General features: G+C 44.9%; 1 protein-coding gene across 4 annotated transcripts in view; it reads left to right on the top strand.

The window, feature by feature from the left end:
* Cmtr1 (Cap methyltransferase 1) overlaps positions 1–11,406 on the top strand; it is a 111,012-nt gene extending 99,606 nt beyond the window's left edge. For all 4 annotated transcript variants that reach the window (XM_037418877.2, XM_075866454.1, XM_075866453.1 and 1 more), the window contains 3 exons: positions 7,131–7,247; positions 10,220–10,350; positions 11,036–11,406. In XM_037418877.2, the coding sequence (XP_037274774.2) occupies positions 7,131–7,247; positions 10,220–10,350; positions 11,036–11,295 (508 nt within the window). In that variant the 3' untranslated portion in view covers positions 11,296–11,406. The remainder of the gene's footprint in view (positions 1–7,130; positions 7,248–10,219; positions 10,351–11,035) is intronic.
* Positions 11,407–21,288: the final 9,882 nt, after the last annotated feature.

Consider the following 21,288-nt stretch of genomic DNA (forward strand, 5'->3'; position numbering starts at 1 on the left):
AAGTCCGATTACAGTAGCAATCTTGGACTGATAGCGGCGAACGGAGTGTCGGCCGTCGATCGACTACTGACAAGCGGCGAAGCGCGTCGGCATTTTTACTCTTGCCGTCGAATGTTCTAGCATTATCACTGGCGGTGGCGTAGGTTCCAGAATAATCTGTACAGTTCGCAGAGTAGGCGTGATCTTATCGAAATGATCTACTACAGTCCGGAAGCTTCTCGAAATCTGCAGGCGCGGTTTGCGCTGAGAATTGTGTAGTGTTTTGGGATGATAACAAAACTTGGGAAATAGAACGTGGCAATATTCGAACGAATAGTACAGTATTCAAATTCTCTTCAATTTATATTTCAATTGTTGAAATTTCGAAGTATTCGGAATGAACAGATAAATGTATATTGCTCTGCATGTCACCCCTGTGAAGGTGGTTTCACTGCAGTAGAGAGGTGCTAAGCCGCGAAAATATCAGACCAAGCGCATCGCCCGAGCTGGTTTCATTGTCCGATTTGGTAAATCAACACGTGTAAGCCTCTAGAAACGCGGAAAGCTGCAGTGCGCCCACGACACCTATCTGAAATAAGCTAATATCTTCTACTCAGGAGAAATGCACATTGCCGCAAAGCCCCACTTTAAGGTTAAATGAACACATTACCCTCGTATCGATTCATCATTTTGTAACTTTAAAAGCTCATTAGACCGGCTTATATGCTCTAACTATAGTGAACTTTACAATGTGACATATTGTGCAAATCGTCACTGGCATTCTACCGAAAGTCACATTCTGCTACTATTCAAACTTTTCTGTCACTTCTTTTGAGCCAGGAAGACCGGCATATTCACTGGCTATGTTTCAATTTTTAAAATATAGTTTGCCAGTTAGTTGGATAGTGACAAATATTCTCATTTTTTTATGTGTGTTATGTACTATTTAAATTTGATTTGATCATATTCAAACCAAACTACTATTTGCTTCGAACTTAATATTTCGTATTCGCACAGGCCTACTCTCAAGAGACTATTGAAGCACATGTGACACCTAAACTTGGCTATCTTTATGCACCATTAGACAAGAAATTGCAGTGTTTGATAACACATTGTTTGAATGCGTTGACCATGCATTTATATTGAATAAAAGTACAGACGAATCTCGATAATGCGAACTCGAGGGGGCCCGAAAATTTGTTGAATTAAAAGAAGTTGATTAATAAAAGCCAAGTAAACGGAGGGTTCCCCATCCAATATCGTTTGTGCATTGAGCCTACAAACGAGGGAGAAGTTTCAGAAGAGTTACCGTAAATAGCCGTGTATAACTTAAGTTTTTTTTTTTTTTCCAAATATTAGCATTCCAAATTTCTGCTTCGTACTATATGCAGATCCGAACGAAAACTTGCTTGAAAAACGAAATTTTGCTTGAAGTTAAGGTTTTGTAACTGCCGCTTGGCTACGGCTTTGTTTTGTTTACAAGTGGCTACGGCTTGGCTTTTTATCTTTGCGCCCTCGCGTGTCAAAAGTGAGCGCGAGCGCTATTTCTCTGTTGTTGAGTTTTTTGGGCGCTTGGTCAGCGGATGGGCGGACGTGTGAACCTCGCTAGTGTATAGGTGTTCTGTGTGTGTTCTGTGTCTCACTTCGCAAAGGTGCAACATGCCAGGGCACCGAAACCAGTACTCGGCTGCATTCAAAAGCAAGGTCATCGCAGGTGCCGAGGAAATCTGCAACAGTGCGGCCGGAAGACAGTTCGGAGTCACCGAGGGAAATGTCCGTGGATGGCGACGACAGAAAGAAGCGCTTTTCGCGTGCAGCGGAAAGCGAAAAAGCTAAAGCTTTCGCAGTTCATAGAAGGGGGCCTTCCCAGAGATTGAACTCGCACTGTCGAGTTTGTTCGACAACAGCGGGCGGCGCACTTGCCAGTCAACATGGAGCTGATGCAGATGAAAGCGAGGGAGCTGGCAAGAGAAAAGGGGATGTTGAGCTCGGACTTCAAAGCCAGCAAGCACTGGATCTACATGTGCCGAGCCGGATTTTCCCTGCGCCGGCGAACCTTCATTTCTCAGAAGCTTCCTGAAGCCTTTGAAGAGCTCCTTATATTATTTCAATGCCATGTGATTACATTGCGCCGCTCGCAGAACTTGCAGCTGGGACAAATCGGCAACGCCGATCAAATGCCACGCTATGCAAATAGATAGTGGACGCTTGGGCAAGCATCCCAGAGGACCTTGTGCGTCGTTCCTTTAAAAAGTGCGGCATCTCTAATGCCCTCGATGGCACAGAAGACGAGCACCTATTTGACAATTTGCCCAACAAGGAAATGTCCGAGGAAAGGGCAGTTGAAGACGACAGCGATTGATATTGCGAATGTGTGCTGAATAAATGTGTTTTCGGTTACCTTTCTTACGTCGTCTTATGCGCGGGTACAAAACTTTCTTTTCATTTTGCGCCTCTAAAATTTGGCCTCATATTATATTCGTGTTTGTATTATACACGGGTACTTACGGTACATTTATTCACAGGACATCCGTCAATAATTGAAATAATAAGTGATGTGCATCTGCACTCGTTTGCCTTGCAGCGAGTCAATCATTTCGCACGAAGCTTGCAAAGTATATCTACTTCGGCTTCAGTATTATTCTGGCCAGAGAAGATGCGTGCGGCTATGTCCAGCGCCGACACTCTCTGAAAACGACGACCGCATCTCCGCTACTTCCCTCTGCACTAAAGCCGCAGCGCGGCCAGCATGTGACGAGAAAGGAGGAGAGTCTCCACGGGGAGAGAAGCAGATCGGCATTTGACAAAAAGCAACACTCCACGGCAGCTTTCTTTTTTTTTTGCTATCTTCGCGCGCGTTGTTGAAATGTGACACGTAAACTTGGCTGCCTTTATGCACCATTAGAATTACCAAATTACCGGGCATTTTCGCCCATCGGAATACACATAGCTTTGACAGGATTTCATCGTGAGTTCGGATTAAGCGTGTTCGAATTAATGAGATTCGGCTGTACTACGTAGTTGAAAGCCAGCACTACCTGTGTTCTTGTTTTCTTGTTTCTAGTTATCACGAGCTTTCTATGGGGAATTATAAAGGCAACATCATGGTAACCTGGACATAATGCCAGCAGAACGCCATTGATACTAAATAATAATAAATATGAAGATGACCATAAAACTTCTCAGAATATCAAACATGCGTGGGAGTTTGCATGGGCGGGGGCACTACTTCTTCATTCTTCAAGGAACTTGAGTGATGAGGTAGTATTTGTTATCTGAGGCAAATTATCTGTACTTTGATTCCACGTTTGATTCGTTGTTTCAAGCAAGATGCTTTGTTCGCAAAGTTTCGTGGTGAAAGATGTCGTGGGATACGCCGGTACCACATTTTCAGCGCATTCTGGCCGATCTCCCAGACTTATGTACATTGTTGAACCTTTTACCGAAGCATCGTTCTTGACGGAAACAATACTTTTATTGTTTTGTATTACTATTATATGCATCTCTTAGAGTTTGTACGAGTGCTAGCTTTGTGTCTTATCAAGATTCATGATCGAAATGTGTGGCAAGACTGGAAAGGCAGCTTAGAAAATAGGGTGGGAAGGACAGGACACTCAGAAAGAGAATGCACACGTCACTGACTCAACAATATTTTTTGTGTCTTTTTCATGCTGTTTTCTAAGCATGTACAACCAACAAGTCCAGTTCTCAGCACTTCTAGAAGCACAGAGGAGGATGACACACACGCACTTAAGGGGGGACGCGCCCTTTAAAAACCGAAAAATCGCGAAAAAGTCAATTTTTTGAAAACCACATACTCCGGCAGTATGACTCATAAACTGCCTCTACTGTAAATATCAATGTCTAATTCATCGCGAAAGTACGTCAAATAAATTTTATAACATGCCGCGGCAGCCGGCAAGCGGCGAGCGAGCGCCAAAAATACCCCAACTTCGCGCGCTCGCCATTTCCCAACCACTCGGCCGATCGCCGCCATCTTGATGTTGTTTTGCTCATGAATTCTTGCACTTTTTTTTTTTTTCGCCACCCGCGGCAGGGGCGGTGGCGCTCCGAGGCGGGAGTCGCTCACGATTGGGGGGCTCGCGGAAGCTTTTGAATGTCCCGCTGCCTGGATGCGAAGCCGCGATTGGACAAAACGCGCGCCTCTCGGGGGAATGGGGGAACGCGCGGCTCCTATTGGCTGCTGCGCGCGATGACGTAGCTGCTTCTCCGGCATGCGCCGGCTCGTCGTCTGCACCGGCGCTTGCAATGCCGGCGTTCTTTGTGTGCCCCGTTTGCTATCATTCCGATCGGTCGTCACACGTGCTCCTCTATCTTTCACCGTCTTCACGAGACGATCTTCTACCGTCTTCACGAGACGATCACTACCGTCCTCACAAGACGATCTTCCGCCGTGTTCACGGGACGCGGATTGTTGCGCTGACGGTCACGATGGGCATTTCGAAGTTCAAGACTCGGCACGCGTTCGGTTCAAGAAAGCGTCAGCTGAAGCTCGTACGCATGGCGAAGCTCACCTGCACGCCCACGCGCGGCGACAGTTGCGTCGATGCTTCTATCGACGAGACTTCTACACCATCGGCACAAGGATCCGTCGTGACGAGTGAGGCTGGTGTTTCGTGCTCAAGTGCGCCTGGTGTGTCGCGCTCGCCAACCGCATTGATTCCGGCCCCGAACAGTGAGACCGCGTCGTCGACTGTGCACATCCAAACACGTTTTCGGACGTGCGAGGAGTTGGCGACGGCGGAGAGAGAACGTGCTGCTGTGCAACGAAAGCTTGGCGCTATGCCAGCGACCGAGAGGAAGTTTTAAGCGATGATGCCTGAACCCGAAGCTGCCACCGCTACGACCGAAGGCGAGAGATATTTCCTCGTGCAAGGGGATGCCCTTAGCGACATGCTGTCCAAGACCCCGTGCCCGCGCTGCCTCGCGACCGGGATGAAAGTTCAAGGAGGCACCCAGCTTGGACTTGCCACGAAGCTTGAGCTGGTATGTCCACATTGTGGAATAGTTTCAAGTTCGTGGAGCTCTGCTCGTCAGAACGAGTCAAGGGCCTTCGACGTGAATATAAGAGCCATTACGGCCATGAAACAAATAGGGAAAGGACAGACAGCCCTCAACGACTTTTGGGCAACTATGAATGTTTCCCACCATGGCCTGCACCACAGAACTTTCCAGAGGCACCTGAAGCAATTCAGAGAACCACAGCAACAGACCCTGGATAAATTTTATGAAGAATCGGCTTCTGCTGTGAAAAAGGTGTACAAGGAGATGGACCCATCTTTCTGCAAGGACAATACAGTGAACTATGATGGCACGTGGCATAAGCGCGGACATACATCTCACATTGGAGTTGGTGCAATCATCGAGTATCACACAGGCCTCATCTTGGATGCTGTAGTTTTATCGAATCAGTGTCTCGGCTGCCAGGTAGGACCGAAGCCTGAAGACGAGGGCTATGCAAGCTGGTTGAAGCACCATGTGTGCCAAAAAAACACTGATGCCAAGTCTGGGAGGATGGAGGTTGAAGCAGCTGTAACTCTGTTCTCACGTTCACTGTCCAAGCATAACCTCCGGTATACAACCATTGTATCTGATGGGGACAGCGCCACATTCTCTGCCCTTCAACAAGACAATGTTTATGGGCTAGTCCCTATTGTGAAAGAAGAATGCTTGAACCATGTCCGGAAGAGGATGGGCACAGCCCTACGTAATCTTGTGCAGAAAAGCGAACAGGCTCTGGGAGGGAAGGGCAGATTGACAAAAGCCCTTATTGATAAACTCACAGACTATTATGGCTGGGCACTGCGGAACAATTCAAACAATGTGGCTGCAATGCAGCGTGCAGTGATGGCGTCATATTATCACGTCACCTCAAATGACGAAGATCCTTACCATGACTTGTGCCTGGAAGGTGCAGACTCGTGGTGCCGTCATAATGCCTGCAAGGGGAATGGCGTGCCACCTCCAAAGCACAAATACAATCTTCCGGGCTACGTTGCAGAAGCGCTGCTGCCAGTCTACCAGCCCCTTTCGCAGGCTTCTCTACTGCAACGCTGCCTGGGAGCAAAGACGCAAAATGCATCGGAGTCATTCCATTCTGTCCTATGGTCCTTGATGTCCAAGGAGCAACATGCATCATTGATTGCTGTCGAGACAGCACTGCATGACGCAGTTTTGCGGTATAATGCCCGCTGCTACAGGGCCACCCAAGAGTTGTCGTCATCAGTGGGACTCACACCTGGCCACCTAACCATTCAACGAGCTGCAGAGAAAGACTCTCTGCGTCTGAGAAAGGCTCAGAAACAGATGAATGAGAAGCAGGAAAAGCGGCAAAGAAAAAGAGAGCCTAAGGACACATCTAGCTACTCTGCAAGGTCATTTTAGACCATAATAAATGTTTGAAACTTTCGAAGTCAATTTTCTCAGAATGACTTTTTTGGCCAGTGAGGCTGCTTAGTCAGGTGATCTCTCTGGAACTGCTGGTCTGATTTCTATCAGGTTTTTTTTATTATGCACCTTAATAAATTGCCCCGGGCAAGACAAGCCCGCTTTTTCAATTTATTGTGTCTGTAATTTGTAATAATTAACTAAAACTTCATTGATGAGAGCCAAATTGTGAACACTAAATTCAGTGCTCTGCTAACATTTTTTGGCAAGGAAATTTAAAAAAAGGGCTCTGTCTTGCCCTAAAGCACCTATCCAGGAATCATCATAGTGAATTTCACAGTGCTAGCACATTTTTCAAATTCTCCAGACCCTGACTAAGGGACCCATGTGGACTACCTTGATAAATGGCTGTAACTTGGGAACCAGTGAACATAACTGCATGAAACTTTGTGGTTATTCAAATGGCTTTGCTATTAGTGTACCCTGAAAATTTCATTAAGATATCTCAACAAACAAAAAAGTTGCCCTTCGAAGGTAGCCTCCCCCCTTAAGTGCTGCACATTCCGAATCCTTGTTCTCTGTCCCAAATTTTATTTCCACAGCATATATCAATCGGGAAATAAACCAGCAGCACTGTTCGAATTAGCATTAAAATTTTTCGTTTGGAGTTTCTAAGATACATGTACTAGAAATTGTGTTTCCTGTCATGCAAATAATGATCCTCAACTGACCGAATTTCCCAGGATGAAGTGGGTTCAAAAGTTTGTCAAGGCCTTATCAAAGCCAAGTCGGAACGACTTGACCCCTCTGCGAGCCAAAGAGGTTTTCAAGCTTCCAGAAGTGGAGTCGCTGTTTGAAAGGTAACGACACCGCTGATGTTTGTCAGTTCGGCCAAAGAAAAGTTACTCGCCCATTTGTCAAGTAGAGATTGTTTATACAGTGGAAACTTGATTGTAAGACTTTGAGGGGACCAGACAGAACCGTCGTATAATCCAGGCATAGTTTAATCAAAGAAACTAAAAATACATGCAGCGGCACTCGGTTTTGCTTAAAAAACGGGTACAGACCGCCTTAATAAGCCCACAACATGTCAGTGTGCTTCTCCACAAAAGGCAGATTAAATTATTCTTGCCAATAGCAGCATTACTTAGCTCAGGTAGGTGCGAGATAAATTTTATTCTCAGCTTTAAAAATCAAGTCCAACATAAGTTTTCCGATCAATTGAGTCGAAAAGCTGCCTGCACGTGAGAACGAAAACGAAACCACGTTGCCTGCAGCTTCCTGCCAGGAGTTTTAGACAGAGTATGATCACCATCTCATAATGGCGACGGACCATATGAGAGATTGCGTAGAAATGCCTTCATGCGCGATTGAGCCATTGTGATTTATTATATTTACTCGCACAATCCTCACACTTTTTTGTTGGAAAACTGATGCAAAGTTGGGGGGTGTCAGAATTACGCGGGGAAAACTTTCCACGATAACGTACGGAGCGAAAAAGAAAACAAAGTGGCTGCGAATCGGGATTCTCACTCAAGCAACTAACAGCAAGCTTTAAGAAGTACCAATTGAAACTTACCTCAACAATAAAAGCACTGGATCAACACAAGGCAAGATTTATTTGAGACACAAAAAGTGCAAGCAAGTAGTCGAGAATTAGAATACCATATGCAAAGCTTGTGGGCGTCGCGGGCATAGCGGTAGCGTTCGTCTCCCAACAGGAGCCCTGAAAAGGTAAGCGTGGGGCGTTAGTATTGGGCTGATGGCTATTTAACAGAATTGTCCACAGTTTCCTTCTGAAGAAATAAAGTTTACCATCAATGCCAGTTTTAGGCACACAGCAGGCCCAATGCGTCTTGGTGGCTTTCAGCTGCCGTCACCAGTAGTGAACACAAAGCTCGTAGACTCCGGAGGGCCTACCGGTGGCCCTGTTGCCATTGTTCAGTGCATGATCTGTCACTTTCAACTTGAAAGCAGCCGTGTAGCCTCAGTATTGCCCCATAACGTGACAAGATTACCGACACAACATAGAAAACACGCCGCAACGCGCACTTGCCACTTCGTCTTGGCTTAGATTGGATTGAATCTCCGTGCAATAATAGTATGCTTGATGCTTAAAAGGTAACGCCAGATAGCGTACGCTATCATCATCAGTGGCTGGAACGAGCAGAGGACATTATTGCGGCAGTTTTGAGGGTGCCATAATTACTCGAGGAAAAAAAGAAATCGCATTTTTGTTGGGCGATGTAGGGGTTGCGAGAATTCTGCAAGTGCGAGGATTACGCGAGTAAATGCGGTATTGCCCGATGAAGTACAAATGGTGATGTCACACTGTTATATAATGAACATTGATGTCAAGTGAAAGTTATTTTGCATTGTGAAAATAGCTGCATCGTGCCCTTTCGCGGGCTCAAGCTTGTGTGATAGTGAGTGCCACAAGCCAAGGCAGATTGGCGGTATGTCGACCAGGGAAGGTTTCCACAGATCAAAAACATGAAAACGCACGATCTCGGAAATTACCTCTTCGGTCAGCTGAATCTACTCTGGACATAGCTTCTCTCGGTGACAACATGTCGTGCACACACAATCGAGGCATATGCAGAAGTGCGTGAACTATTAAGAGAATACATTTTCTATTTTAGGAAGACATTCTGTCTCTATCTTTACTTTTTTTATCATAAATCAAGGGGAACGCAAGTTCATATTTTGCATTTGTCAACGTTCAATGAGAATAAAGGTGGTTTTTAGTTTGAACGGAATCACAATGTCGACGCAAGATGCGGGGTCGGTGTAAAACTGTGCCGTATAACCAAGGTATTTAATATATTTTTTTTATGGGTATTTGGCCGGTATCAAACCGATCCGTTGTACAACACAGGTCGTCGCGTATCTGGGGGACGCATGATCCAAGTTCCACTGTAATGTCCCAAACAAATTATGTCTTTACTTTTTGTACACATTTCGCTTTGTCGGCAGGCACAACAGTTGGATTTCTTTTTGTAAGAAAATATAATTTGCATGCAGGGCCATGTTGGACTCATGTTTACATACGTGAAGGCTGTTGTCACTACGTTTGAGCACACGATGGAGATGTTTAACATAATGCTTGCTAACTCCACTCAGGGCAATGAATTAAGTGACATGCTTTCAGAAGTAGTCATGCTGAAAGTCTTGCCGCTTCTGCTAATGAATAGACAACCTTGCTGTCAGTATAAGGGGATGTTATACTCAAACAAGAGCTTATGTTGGAGTGACAGGTAAGTTCTTGATTATGTCCAAAGTGTCAATATTATCTACAACAGGGCTTTAGTAATCGTGAAAATGTGGGACACTGTCTACACCACTAGTGACATATTTTAGTACTGAACTGATGGCATAGTAGTCCCTGAATGTCATTCTTCACTATTACAGAATCTATGATTACGTATTTGCAAATAATTATATATTAATGAGGCACTGAACTAGGCTAAATGGTGCTTAGTCAGTACGGATAAAAATAAAATGGTGTAAAGCACTGAAAGCAAGGAGTAGAAAAAGACATCTTTTCCCATTGTTCTGGTCTCCTTGTTTTGTGTGTTTTACAGTGGTTTTTTATAAGTATCCGTTATCAACTATTTGATGTTCTCGACTTGCTTCGAGCAGTGCATTGGGTGCTTGGTGGTGCACTGCACCTGTTGCGGGAAAAAAATGCAGACTACACTGGTCTTTTATGTCTTTTATTCACACATGTGCAACCTTGTTGCCAGCATAGGAGAGCGTGTATCTATCTGATAGTCATTTCTCTGTACGGTTTACCCTCGGTCATGCTGATACGCTTTGATCTGGGCACCAGGATCTCTTGGAAGCAGGAAAAGGGGGCCTCCAGGAACATGAGGCTGAGCTGTACAGTGCCCCAGGAACAAAGGGATCGGGAAGAGAGGCACTTCTCAGCGTCTGGTGTGCTCTTCTACCGGACCACCAAAGGTAAGGAAGGTTCGCTTTCACCCTCGCAGGAGTAGTCACTGTCTGGATCCGAGATGTGGTGTTGGCAGGGACCTTGTTGTTCTTTCTCTGAGCATGAGTTGGATTGCGAGAGGCAGTGAGTGCATTTCAGGGCAGGCGAAATCCAGGAGCACTTGTAGAGCATCCGCAGCACTTGCAGGTGCCAATTAGACCACCGAATAAGCGAATTGTTTAAAAGCATTGGCGCTATGGTTGAAAAAGCTAACTATATATACTAACGGACTCACCCAGACTCTGATCTTGCTGTGAGTCAGAGTCCAAGTGCGTAATATTTAGGCAAGTTTGAGCCCGGTTGAGGAAAATTTTGGCGAGTCTGAGTCCAGGTGAGCCCTGAGGGCAAAGTATATTTCACGAGTGAGTTCAAGTAAGTTACACATTTCCTGCCGACCTGTAGTTGAAAACACAGGTGATAAGCAGGGATGGGTTATATGCAAGAAGTTGAGGCGGAACTGTTGTAGGCCCGTGTGCTCAGATTTGGGTGCACGTTAAAGAACCCCAGGTGGTCTAAATTTCCGGAGCCCTCCACTACGGCGTCTCTCATAATCATATAATGGTTTTGTGACGTTAAACCCCACATATCAATCAATCAATCAATAAATCAATGCAAGAAGTTACGGTATTCCTTTCTTCTTGTCACTTTTTGCAGAGCCCTGGCATGAAGAGTACAGCACGAGTTCGCAGCGCCGCTACTACTACAACACCATGACGAGGAAGAGCGACTTCGAGATGCCCAAGTACGGGTGCGCTGCTACCTTCAGGGACTGCTTCCAGATTGCCACGCTTTGGTCGTGGACTTCCAACGTGCAGATAATGCCGACCCGAATGCAGTCCGAGGAGTGTCCCAACGACGGCAAGGTTCATCGAACGACGCTCGTCAACTTTGTCAGGAAGAGATTAGGAAAGTGAAACCAGTGAATGGACACCCCTGGAGAATGTACATTGACTCCGTGTGCTCGAAGCTCGAGTACTGATAAATGAAAGGGTGGCATGTGTTGTGATCCACCCCTCTATTTTCTTTTTGTTTGTACATTTTTGTGTGTATGCAATGTGTGGAAATCAATTCTCGGGGACCTTAAGAAAAATTGGAATGGTCTGGTGCACTGTGGGAAGAGTGCAGGGGTGGTTCAGCAGGCATAGTACCGTATTTACACGATGGTAAGACGACCCTTTTTTTCAAATTTGACAATCCAATGTTTGGGGGCCGTCTTAGAATCGAAATCGAACCATGTACCTTAGAATCGAAATCGAACCATGTATTGTCATCTCGAATAGTTTCCCCCTCAACCCAAAGCGCATAGTTTTCCGCGTGCTTATACAAAAGCTTTTCTTTTTTTAGCATCTACTGCACGCAATAGGAGTGCCTTTATGACGAGCGCACGGCTCTTGAGGGAGCACCGGTAATCGATGGAAGAGCCGCCGTAGGGGGGTATTGGTAGTTGACGGGAGAGCTCCTCTTTAGGATACAATTTTCTAAGCGGGCGCGTCGCCGCGTGCTCCTGTCGCTTGTGTCCACGACCGGCTCTCTCGAGTCACTTCTGTCTGACATGAGTGCCGTAGGCTCGAAGAACACTCGGCGCTCGTTTACGGCAGCGTTTAAGCGGGCTGCTATTCTTCATGCGGAGGAAACCAACAACTGTGCAGCAGGACGGAAGTTCGGAATCGGTGAATGTGTGGTGCGGAAGTGGCGGCTTCAGCGCGAGGAAATTTTCTCGTGCGACTCCAAGCGCCGTAGCTTTCGCGGGCCGAAGTCTGGCCGCTTTTCGGAACTAGAGGCGAAGCTTGCGGCCTACTTGACTGACCTACCCGATCGATCGTTGTTGGTCACCTGCGAAATGGTCACGCAGCAAGCCCGTGTCTACGCTATGACGGCAGCAGCACCAGCGAGGACTCCAGCGATGATGAATAATCCTCCGCAACCACGTGAATAAATTTCCCTTGTGTAAAATGCGCGCGTTCTTTTTTTTTTTTTTTTTTTTTTTGAGATGCGATTTTGGGGGGGTCGTCTTACATTCGAGTCGCCTTACAATCGTGTAAATACGGTACGTCATTGACTGCTTTGCCTGTGTTGTGATCACGTGCGTCTGTGTCTGCTGTCCTATAGTTACTACGTTATCTAAGTGCAATAGCACTGGATAACATCAGTGTAGCACACAGCCTCAATTTACAGAGGTGATAAAGAATAAGTATCATGGCACTTGACAAAAGAAATAGTTTTTACTGTTAAGGAAAAGAAAGATTAGAAGAGTAGTCACAGATACTTCAGCTGTGTCATATTTTACATAGAGATATTAAGTGTCTCATGAGAGGCGAAAGGAAAAAGGGCATAAAAAAATAAATGGAGAAAACTCACAGGGTCTCTTATACATTCACTTAAAACGACCCGAAGGCATAAGCAATCTTATTTTTCTTCTGGGTAGATGTATTGATCCTGCCTCGCCACCTTTCGAACACATCGTGCATCTAAGACGACTTTGCAGTTCCTTCAAGATCAGTGATCTGACCACTTCTGACCAAACTGCACTGTAATGTAATGACGCCAGAATGATTTCCCAAATTGTGGCAACCTGTGACACCATCATGACGTCATGTGGTGACGTCAGCACATAATAATTTTTTGCATTATTTATTCCTGACGCCACAAGACGCTGATGCTGCCAAACGTCGACGGTCTAAATTCACATTTCATGGGGCATCTAAGGCTTTGGCCTTGAGAAGTACAGTAGACTCCTTGTAAATGAAACCGGAAGGGACCAGAAAAATGTGTTTCTTTCAAGAGGAGTTTTGTTTATTGAGAGATAAACAGGGGTGTAATATTGAAGTATGAAACCAAACATATTACGTATAGTTGTTTCATTTAAGCAGCAATTTCATTTAAGAGAGTTTCGTAGAGTCTGCTGTAGGAGAAAGAAGGGTGAAGAAGTGAATAGATATGTTCAGCGTCCCACACGTGTCAGTGTCTTCGAACGTACTGGTTTGTCGTGGTGTTTAGCTGGGCTTGCTAGTACTTCGAAATGTCTCCCAACTTCCTCTGCGTACTCACTAAGGCTTTCAAGTTGTTATCACGCCAGATCGATCCACTAACTCGCCAGTTGTCACGGTTGCAGCATCGTATTGTTTGCATTGCACTTTAAACCAAGATGACTCCTGTCCCAAACCTGACATTACTACCTATACCCAGTGAGTAGAAGACAGGATTAGGCAGCAATCTTGATAGCTGTAGTACTGCATGAAACACATAGCATTGAATGCTGTGGAAGCTATGGAAAAACATCGTTTGTCAAAATGCATGCATGTGTACATATAAGTCTTACATATCTGCTGTACTCTTGCACCTCACAAACTTGAGAAGTGTATTTACACTGAAATTCATTTATGCTACATTCAAGTATCACTGTTAGCAAGGTGCAGTCTAGCACATTTGCAGTTATTCTCTTCTGTTGTCCGGGAGGCACAAGCAAATCTTTTTTATAGCCTAGGGGTCTTAAGCCCTAATCACACAAAGGCGTTACAACACGTCAGCTTGTCGATTTGGCGTCGCATCGCGTTTATATATGAAGGGACAGGGTTCACAAGGGAAGTGCGCACGCTGTACACGCGCTTAAGCCGGAGCAGGAGAGTTGGCAATAGAGAGATAGAAACAAGGGAGCAATAGCGAGATAGAAACAGAGAGATCCTGCACTTCCGAATACATTAAAGAATGCAGCCGAGCCAGAACATCTAGAATTGGAGAGTGCGCCAAGAACGAGGGACACTAGAACACGTGATAGGGGTATGTAACTTCAGCCAAAATCGCCTGCCCCTGCTCCTTTCTTGCCCCACCCCTAACATGCTCCCCCACCCTGTCCCGCCTCTTGGAAAGCGGAAGATCTTGCTTTGCAGTTCTGCCCTTAAAGACCAGCTGCTGCTCGTTACGAGGGGCCAGGCGGCGAGAAACGCATTTGCATTCCTGTTAAAAGGAGACCACTTCCTTCCAGCACAATAGCTGGAGAGCTCATTATTAAAGTTTTTTAATCCTTCATTTAAATCTATAGCAGCATATTCAGGACATCACACGAGCTCGCTGGACACCCTAAAGACGCCACCGTGCCGACGACGCTGTGTTGCGTGAAGCGGAGGCTCCAAAATGCAAGTTCACGAAGCCGAGGCAACACGGTAAGAAAGGGTTCATGGTACTACTGAGGGCACCAAGAGTTGCTCCAAGGAATGCCACAAGGGGATCATCACACATGGACAGCTTCGGTGTATGGCCATTTTCACGCTTGGAATGGAATATTGACTCTCTCCCTCTGTAAATCTCTCTTTCGAGTCATGAGCAAAAGTGCAGCACGGTTAAGCTATAGCACGTCTACTGCAATTAAAAACAGTTTCAGAAACCACGCTGCATCCCTGCCGGTTCATTGACGTCACCCGTACATAACACACGACGCACAAAAATGCCGCATAAAGTATTATAATAATAATATTGGTAGTATTAGTAGCAGTATTACTGTTATAATAACTTATTGATAATAGTAATAAAATTGTTGTAATAGTTGTATTATTATTATTATTATGATTTCTATCACTGGTACAGTGGAGTTACCTGGCTTACTGGCGTTTGCGCTCTGCATATACCAGCATATAGCTTAACGCTTAAGACAGCTGCTTTTTGAGCGGAGGAGCTAGGTTCGACTCCCAACACTGTATGAGAGTATTTTTCTGTTAAACAATAAACAGTAAGTTTAATAGTTCTTTATTGCTTATATCCGTTCTAGGCGACATAAACACGAACAGACACATAATTTTAGTTGTTGATTGCGTTGCATGTTGACGCTCTACACATCATCGCTTCAGAACTGTAGACCATTCCACAAGTTTATTAGCGTAGCGAAAGAAAGTGAAAATGCGCTCAGTTCATTTAATTTAATCAAGCAAACATCCGACCTTGTGCCATTGCATAGGGTCTTGTCGACCACCTATCGCGGCTTCCCCGCGATAGGTGGTCGAAAGTAGCAAAAAAAAGTTGAGGCTCTTATCACCCCTGATAAGGCTCAACTTTTGTCTGACGTCACAACTCACGTGGGCGTACCAAGCTAAAGTATCCCCTGAGAAGTTGGCTTTCTCGCAATCTACGGTGAAACCAGCGAAAAAATTTGAGGCTTTTATTACTACTGATAACGCTCAATTTTTGACGTCACGCCTTGTTACGTGGTCGTACTGTACCTTTGTTTCAAACTAAAGGTACCCTTGAGAAGTCGGCTTCCCCGCAATTCATGGTCAAAACCATTGAATAAGGTTGAGGCTCTTATCACCCCTGATAAGACTAAACTGTTGTCTGACGTGACGCCTTGGCACGTGGGCGTAATGAAAGTTTATTTTGAGCTAAAGATTTTGAGAAGTTGGCTTCCCCGCGAAGCAAGGTCAAAACCAGCGAAAAAAGTTGAGGCCCTCATCACCCTGATAAGGCTCAGCTTTTGTTTGACGTCACGTCTTCTCATGTGGGTGCCGATCACGGCAGGGTGTGACGTCAGAATGAAGTGGAGCTTTATCATGAGAGATAAGGGCCTCAACATTTTAGCTGCTTTTGATCGTGCATTGCGGGGAAGCCATCTTCATATGGGAACCTTTAGCTCAAATAAACGTACAGTGCACCTACGTGACAAGGCGTAATGTCAGAAAAAAGTTGAAGCTTATCAAGGGTGATAAGGGCCTTAAAACTTTTCGCAGGTTTTGACCATGCAATGCGGAAAAGCCAACTTCTCAGGGCACACTTTAGCTGGGAACAAACGTACAGTATGCCCACGTGAGAAGTTTTCATGTCACACAAAAGTTGAGCCTTATCAGGGGATGATAAAAACCTCAATGTTTTTACCAGTTTCGACCATCTAATGCAGGGAAGCCAACTTCTCAGGGGAACCTTTAGCTCGAAACAAACGTACAGTACGCCCACGCGACAAGGTGTGACACCAGACAAAAGTTGAAGCTTATCCAGGGCGATAAAGGCCTACAAACTTTTCGCTGGTTTTGACCATGCATTGCAGGGAAGCCAACTTCTCAGAGCAACCTGTTGCTCGAAACAAACGTACAGTGACAAGGTGTGACGTCACACAAAATTTCAGCCTTTTCAGGGGTGCTAAGGGCCTCAGCTTTTTTCGCTGGTATTGACCACGCATTGCGGAGAAGCCAACTTCCAAAAAGAACCTTTAGCTGGGAACAAACGTACCGTACGCCAACGTGAGAAGTTGTCATGTCAGACGAAAGTTGAGCCTTATCAGGGGTGATATGAGCATCAACTTTTTTCACTTCTTTCGACCATCTATTGCGGAGAAGCCAGCGCATCAGGGGAACCCTTGCCTCATGTTTCTCTCATTGAATACCATTGCCCCGAAGACCCTAAGCAATGGGACATGATCAAACGAACTGAGCGCATTGTCGCATTCTTTCGCTGCGCTAATAAAATTGTGGAATGGTGTATGGCTCTGCAGCGATGATGTGTAGAGAGTCAACATCCAAAGCAATCAACGACTAAAATTATGTGTCTGGCCATGTTTATGTCGCCTATAACGAACATAAACTATAAAAGCTATGAAACTTACTGTTTATTGTTTAATAAAAAAAAGTCGAACTGAGCTCCTCCGCTCAAAAAGCAAGCGTCTTAAGCGTTAAGCCATACGCTGGTATATACAGAGCGCGAACGTAGTAAGCCAGGTAACTCCGCTGTACCTGTGATAGAAATAATAATATTAAAATTAATATAATAACTGTTATGCTATTATCAATAAGTTATTGTAATAATAATACTACTAATAATAATAATGTTACATATAATACTTCCTAGGGCGTCTTTGTGCGTCGTGTGTTACTGTACGGGTGACATCAGTGGGCCAGCCAGGATGCAGCGTGGTTTCTGAAACTGTTTTTAATTGCAGTAGACGTGCTATAGCTTAACCGTGCTGCACCTTTGCTCATGACTCGAAAGAGAGATTTGCAGAGGGAGAGAGTCGATATCCCATTCCAAGCGTGAAAATGGCCATACACCGAAGCTGTCCATGCGTGATGATCCCCTTGTGGCAATCCTTGCAGCGACTCTTGGTGCACTCAGTAGTACCATGAACGCTTTCTTACCGTGTTGCCTCGGCTTCGTGAACTTGGTTTCCGGAGCCTATCACGCAACACAGCGTCATTGGCACGGTGGCGTCTATAGGGTGTCTAGCGAGCTCGTGTGATGTCCTAAATACGCTGCTATAGATTTAAATGAAGGATTGAAAATCTTGATTACCGAGCTCTGCAGCGAATGCGCCGGAAGGAAGTGGTCTCTTAACGGGAATGCAAATGTGTTTCTCGCCGCCTGGCTTCTCGTAACGAGCAGCAGCTGGTCTTGAAGGGCGGAGCTGCAAAGCAAGATCTTCCACCGCTTTCCAGGAGGCGGGACAGGGTGGGGGAGCATGTTAGGGGTGGGGCGGAGAAAGGAGCAGGGGCAGACGATTTTGGCTGAAGTTACACACCCCTATCATGTGTTCTAGTGTTACTCGTTCTTGGCACACTCTCCATTTCTAGATGTTCTGGCTCGGCTGCATTCCTTAGAGTATTCGGAAGTGCAGGATCTCTCTGTTTCTATCTCGCTATCGCTCCCATGTTTCTATCTCTCCATTGCCGACTCTACTGCTCCCGCGCGTGTAAGGCGTGCACACTTCTCATGTGTACCCTGTCCTTTCATACATAAACTCGACGCCACGCCAAATTGACAAGCCACACAGGCTGAAGCGTTGTAACGCCTATACGTGTGATTAGAGCGTAAGACCGCTAGGCTATAAAAAAAGATTCGCCTGTGCCTCCCGGACAATGGAAAAGATTAACTGCATATGTGCTAGACTGCACCTTGCTAACAGTGACACTTGAAAGTAGCACAAATGAATTTCAGTGTAAATACTTACACTTCAGAAGTTTGTGAGTTGCAAGAGTACATCACATATGTACGACAAAGTGAACCATCATTCTTTTTTTTTTTTGTTTACACTCGACTGCATGCAGACGGAACTTCTTTTTCCGGTTTCCTCGCGGGTGGCCTCACAGACTTAAGAAGGTGGGGGGCTAATTTGCTCAGGCCTACACTAAAATTCTTGTCATGTGATGTTCCGTGAAGGAAAAATTACGGTTAAAGGGGCGACAAGAGGATATTTTGTATTGGGTAGGTGGAGAACCCACTTAAAGCGAGTTTTTTTTTTTATTCGGATACCCTAAAGGCCCCAAAGGGCATTACATAGGGGGATGGGGGAGAACAATGCGTTGAGTACATTTCAATTCAAGAGCAAACACAGTCAAGAGCGGGCATGTAACAGAAAATGGTAGAAAAGCAAACAAACAAACAAAAATAAATGGAAAAGAAATACAAAGCAAGCGCGCATATTACATGGTTCATGGCTCTGATAACAAAAATCGCTTCAAGTGGCTTACAAACAAATCGTGATTATGAATTGTGGCAATATCTTCTGGTAATCGATTCCAATGAAAGATGGCCAAGAACAACGGGGATGGACGAAGAAGATTAGTACGGGCAAACAAGGGGAGGACTTTGAAAGGGTGATCTAGACGCGGAAAAATGCGATGGGCAGGTTTGATATGCGATGCAGCAAATGACGACGCACTATGATAGAGCCAGTGGAAGTGACATAGTAATGCTAGTATTCTTCATTTTTCCAGGGAGGGCAGCTGTAGAGATTCTTTAATGGCAGTTATGTTAGATGTGCGGGAATAGTTCTTAGTAATAAGCCGTGCTGCTTTATTTTGCAAGGCCTCCAGTCTGTTTGTTAAGTATGCCTGGTTTGGGTTCCAAATAATAGACGCGTAGTCGAGTTTGGATCGAACTAATGAAGTATAAGCTAAAAGTTCAGTTGACTGACTAGCTAAATACAAATTTCGTCTGATGAAACCGAGTGTTTTACTTGCCTTGGAAATTATAGCATCAATGTGTTCATTCCACGTAAGGTTGGACGACAAATAAACAACCATATATTTTAGCGTAGAAACGTTTTCGATAGCTGTGTTATTAATAGAATACGAATTTAGGTGCATGTTAGTAGACCTAGTAAATGTCATAGCTTTTGTTTTGAAAGCATTCATTTGCATTCGCCAATCCTCGCACCAGTTAACAATATTATCCAGGTCGGTCTGTAAAGTATTAGAATCTTCAGAGCTGTTAATTTTTCTGTAAATTACGCAATCGTCGGTGAATAACCGAACGTTAGAACTTAAGTTATTGCCTACGTCATTAATGTAAACCAAGAATAAAATTGGTCCCAGTACAGAGCCCTGAGGCACTCCTGATTTGACTTCGGTTAAGGGGGAATGGTGGTCATTTACGGAAACGTATTGATAGCGCTTGGTTAAAAATGCTGCAATCCAATTGAGTACGCTGCTGTTTATGTTAAGCCGGGCAAGTTTCATCATTAGGCGTTTATGGAGTACTTTATCAAATGCTTTTGCAAAGTCGATAAATATGGCATCAATTTGGGATGAGTCATGAACGGCCTGATGTAGGTTGGTTACAAGCTCAAATAATTGGGTTTCACACGAACGCCCTCGAAGAAATTCATGCTGATGAATATAAAAAAAGTTGTGCTTTGTAAGATACGTCATAACGGCTGATGATGTGATATGTTCTAGAATTTTGCATGGTATGCTTGTTAAGGAGATCGGTCTATAATTTGAAAGTTCTGATCGGTCGCCGGATTTAAATACGGGAACGACGCGTGCGATTTTCCAGTCATCCGGTATGATACCGGTGTCGAGTGACTGTTGAAAAATGGCGGCTAAGATACAAGCTATAATTGGTTTAGTAATTTTGAGCAGTTTTGGACAAATGCCATTGGGTCCTGGGGCGGAATTATTCGAAAGTCGATCAATGGCACATTCGATTCCTTCCGGTGTGATGGTAATGCCACTCATAAAAGTCAAAACATAAGCTGGTTGAAGTTCAAGTGGTAGTTGGCTTTCATCGCTGAAAACAGAGCTAAAGAAAGAGTTAAGTTCGGTCGCAACCTCGGATGGTGAAAGTAATTCGCCTTCTTTGACTATATCTATACTCACTTGTGAGTTCCGTTTGGTATTGATTATATTCCAGAATTTTTTGTATTATTTTTTAACATGCTGACAATATCATTATTATAGAATTTTTCTTTGGAATGTTGAAATAAAGATTTGCAGTTTTTTTATGCTTCGCGATAGCGTTCCCAATCACCATCCGAGTTAGAGGACTTGGCTTTTGAGTACGAGCGTTTCTTCTTATTTATTGCCCTTTTTACGTGTGACGTGAACCATGCGCTTTGAGCTGATGAAACGATTTCGACCTTGGGGATGTGCTTATGCTTCAGTTCGACTAGTTTGTTTTTGACACAGATCCAGTTATCATTAACATTGCGGTTACGCATTGTGCACAAAAATTCAACGCAAAAAGATGACAACTCTTGGAGGATAAGATCAACATTTGCGCCAGTGAATTCGGGAGAGGGGGGAGGGAGTGGAGACAGGAGGTTGGGGAACTTATTCTGTGTTTTGAGCATTTTAGGGGTGAAGCTCCTAAAGGTGTACCATCCCTTATATGTATGCACGTATGTATGTATCGACGTATGTACGTACGTATGTATGTACGTACGTATGTGCGTACATATATGTATGTACGTGACCATCTATAGTGCCACCTTTACTGCTCACTGCTTCAACCTTGAAAACATCCCACTACGCCCCATCACCTATCCATCAATTCACCGACTATAAAGCAAGTACTGTTGAGAAGTAGCCAATATGAAATCCAAGATGGTCATGTACTTATATCCAGGTGCTCGATAATGAACCATAGATAGTCTGACTGTGTCCATCCCTTGTTTGTACGTGACCGCCTATAGTTACACGTTTGCAACTGCC

This window comes from Rhipicephalus microplus, chromosome 6, assembly GCF_043290135.1.
Source record: "Rhipicephalus microplus isolate Deutch F79 chromosome 6, USDA_Rmic, whole genome shotgun sequence".
Lineage (NCBI taxonomy): Eukaryota > Metazoa > Arthropoda > Arachnida > Ixodida > Ixodidae > Rhipicephalus > Rhipicephalus microplus.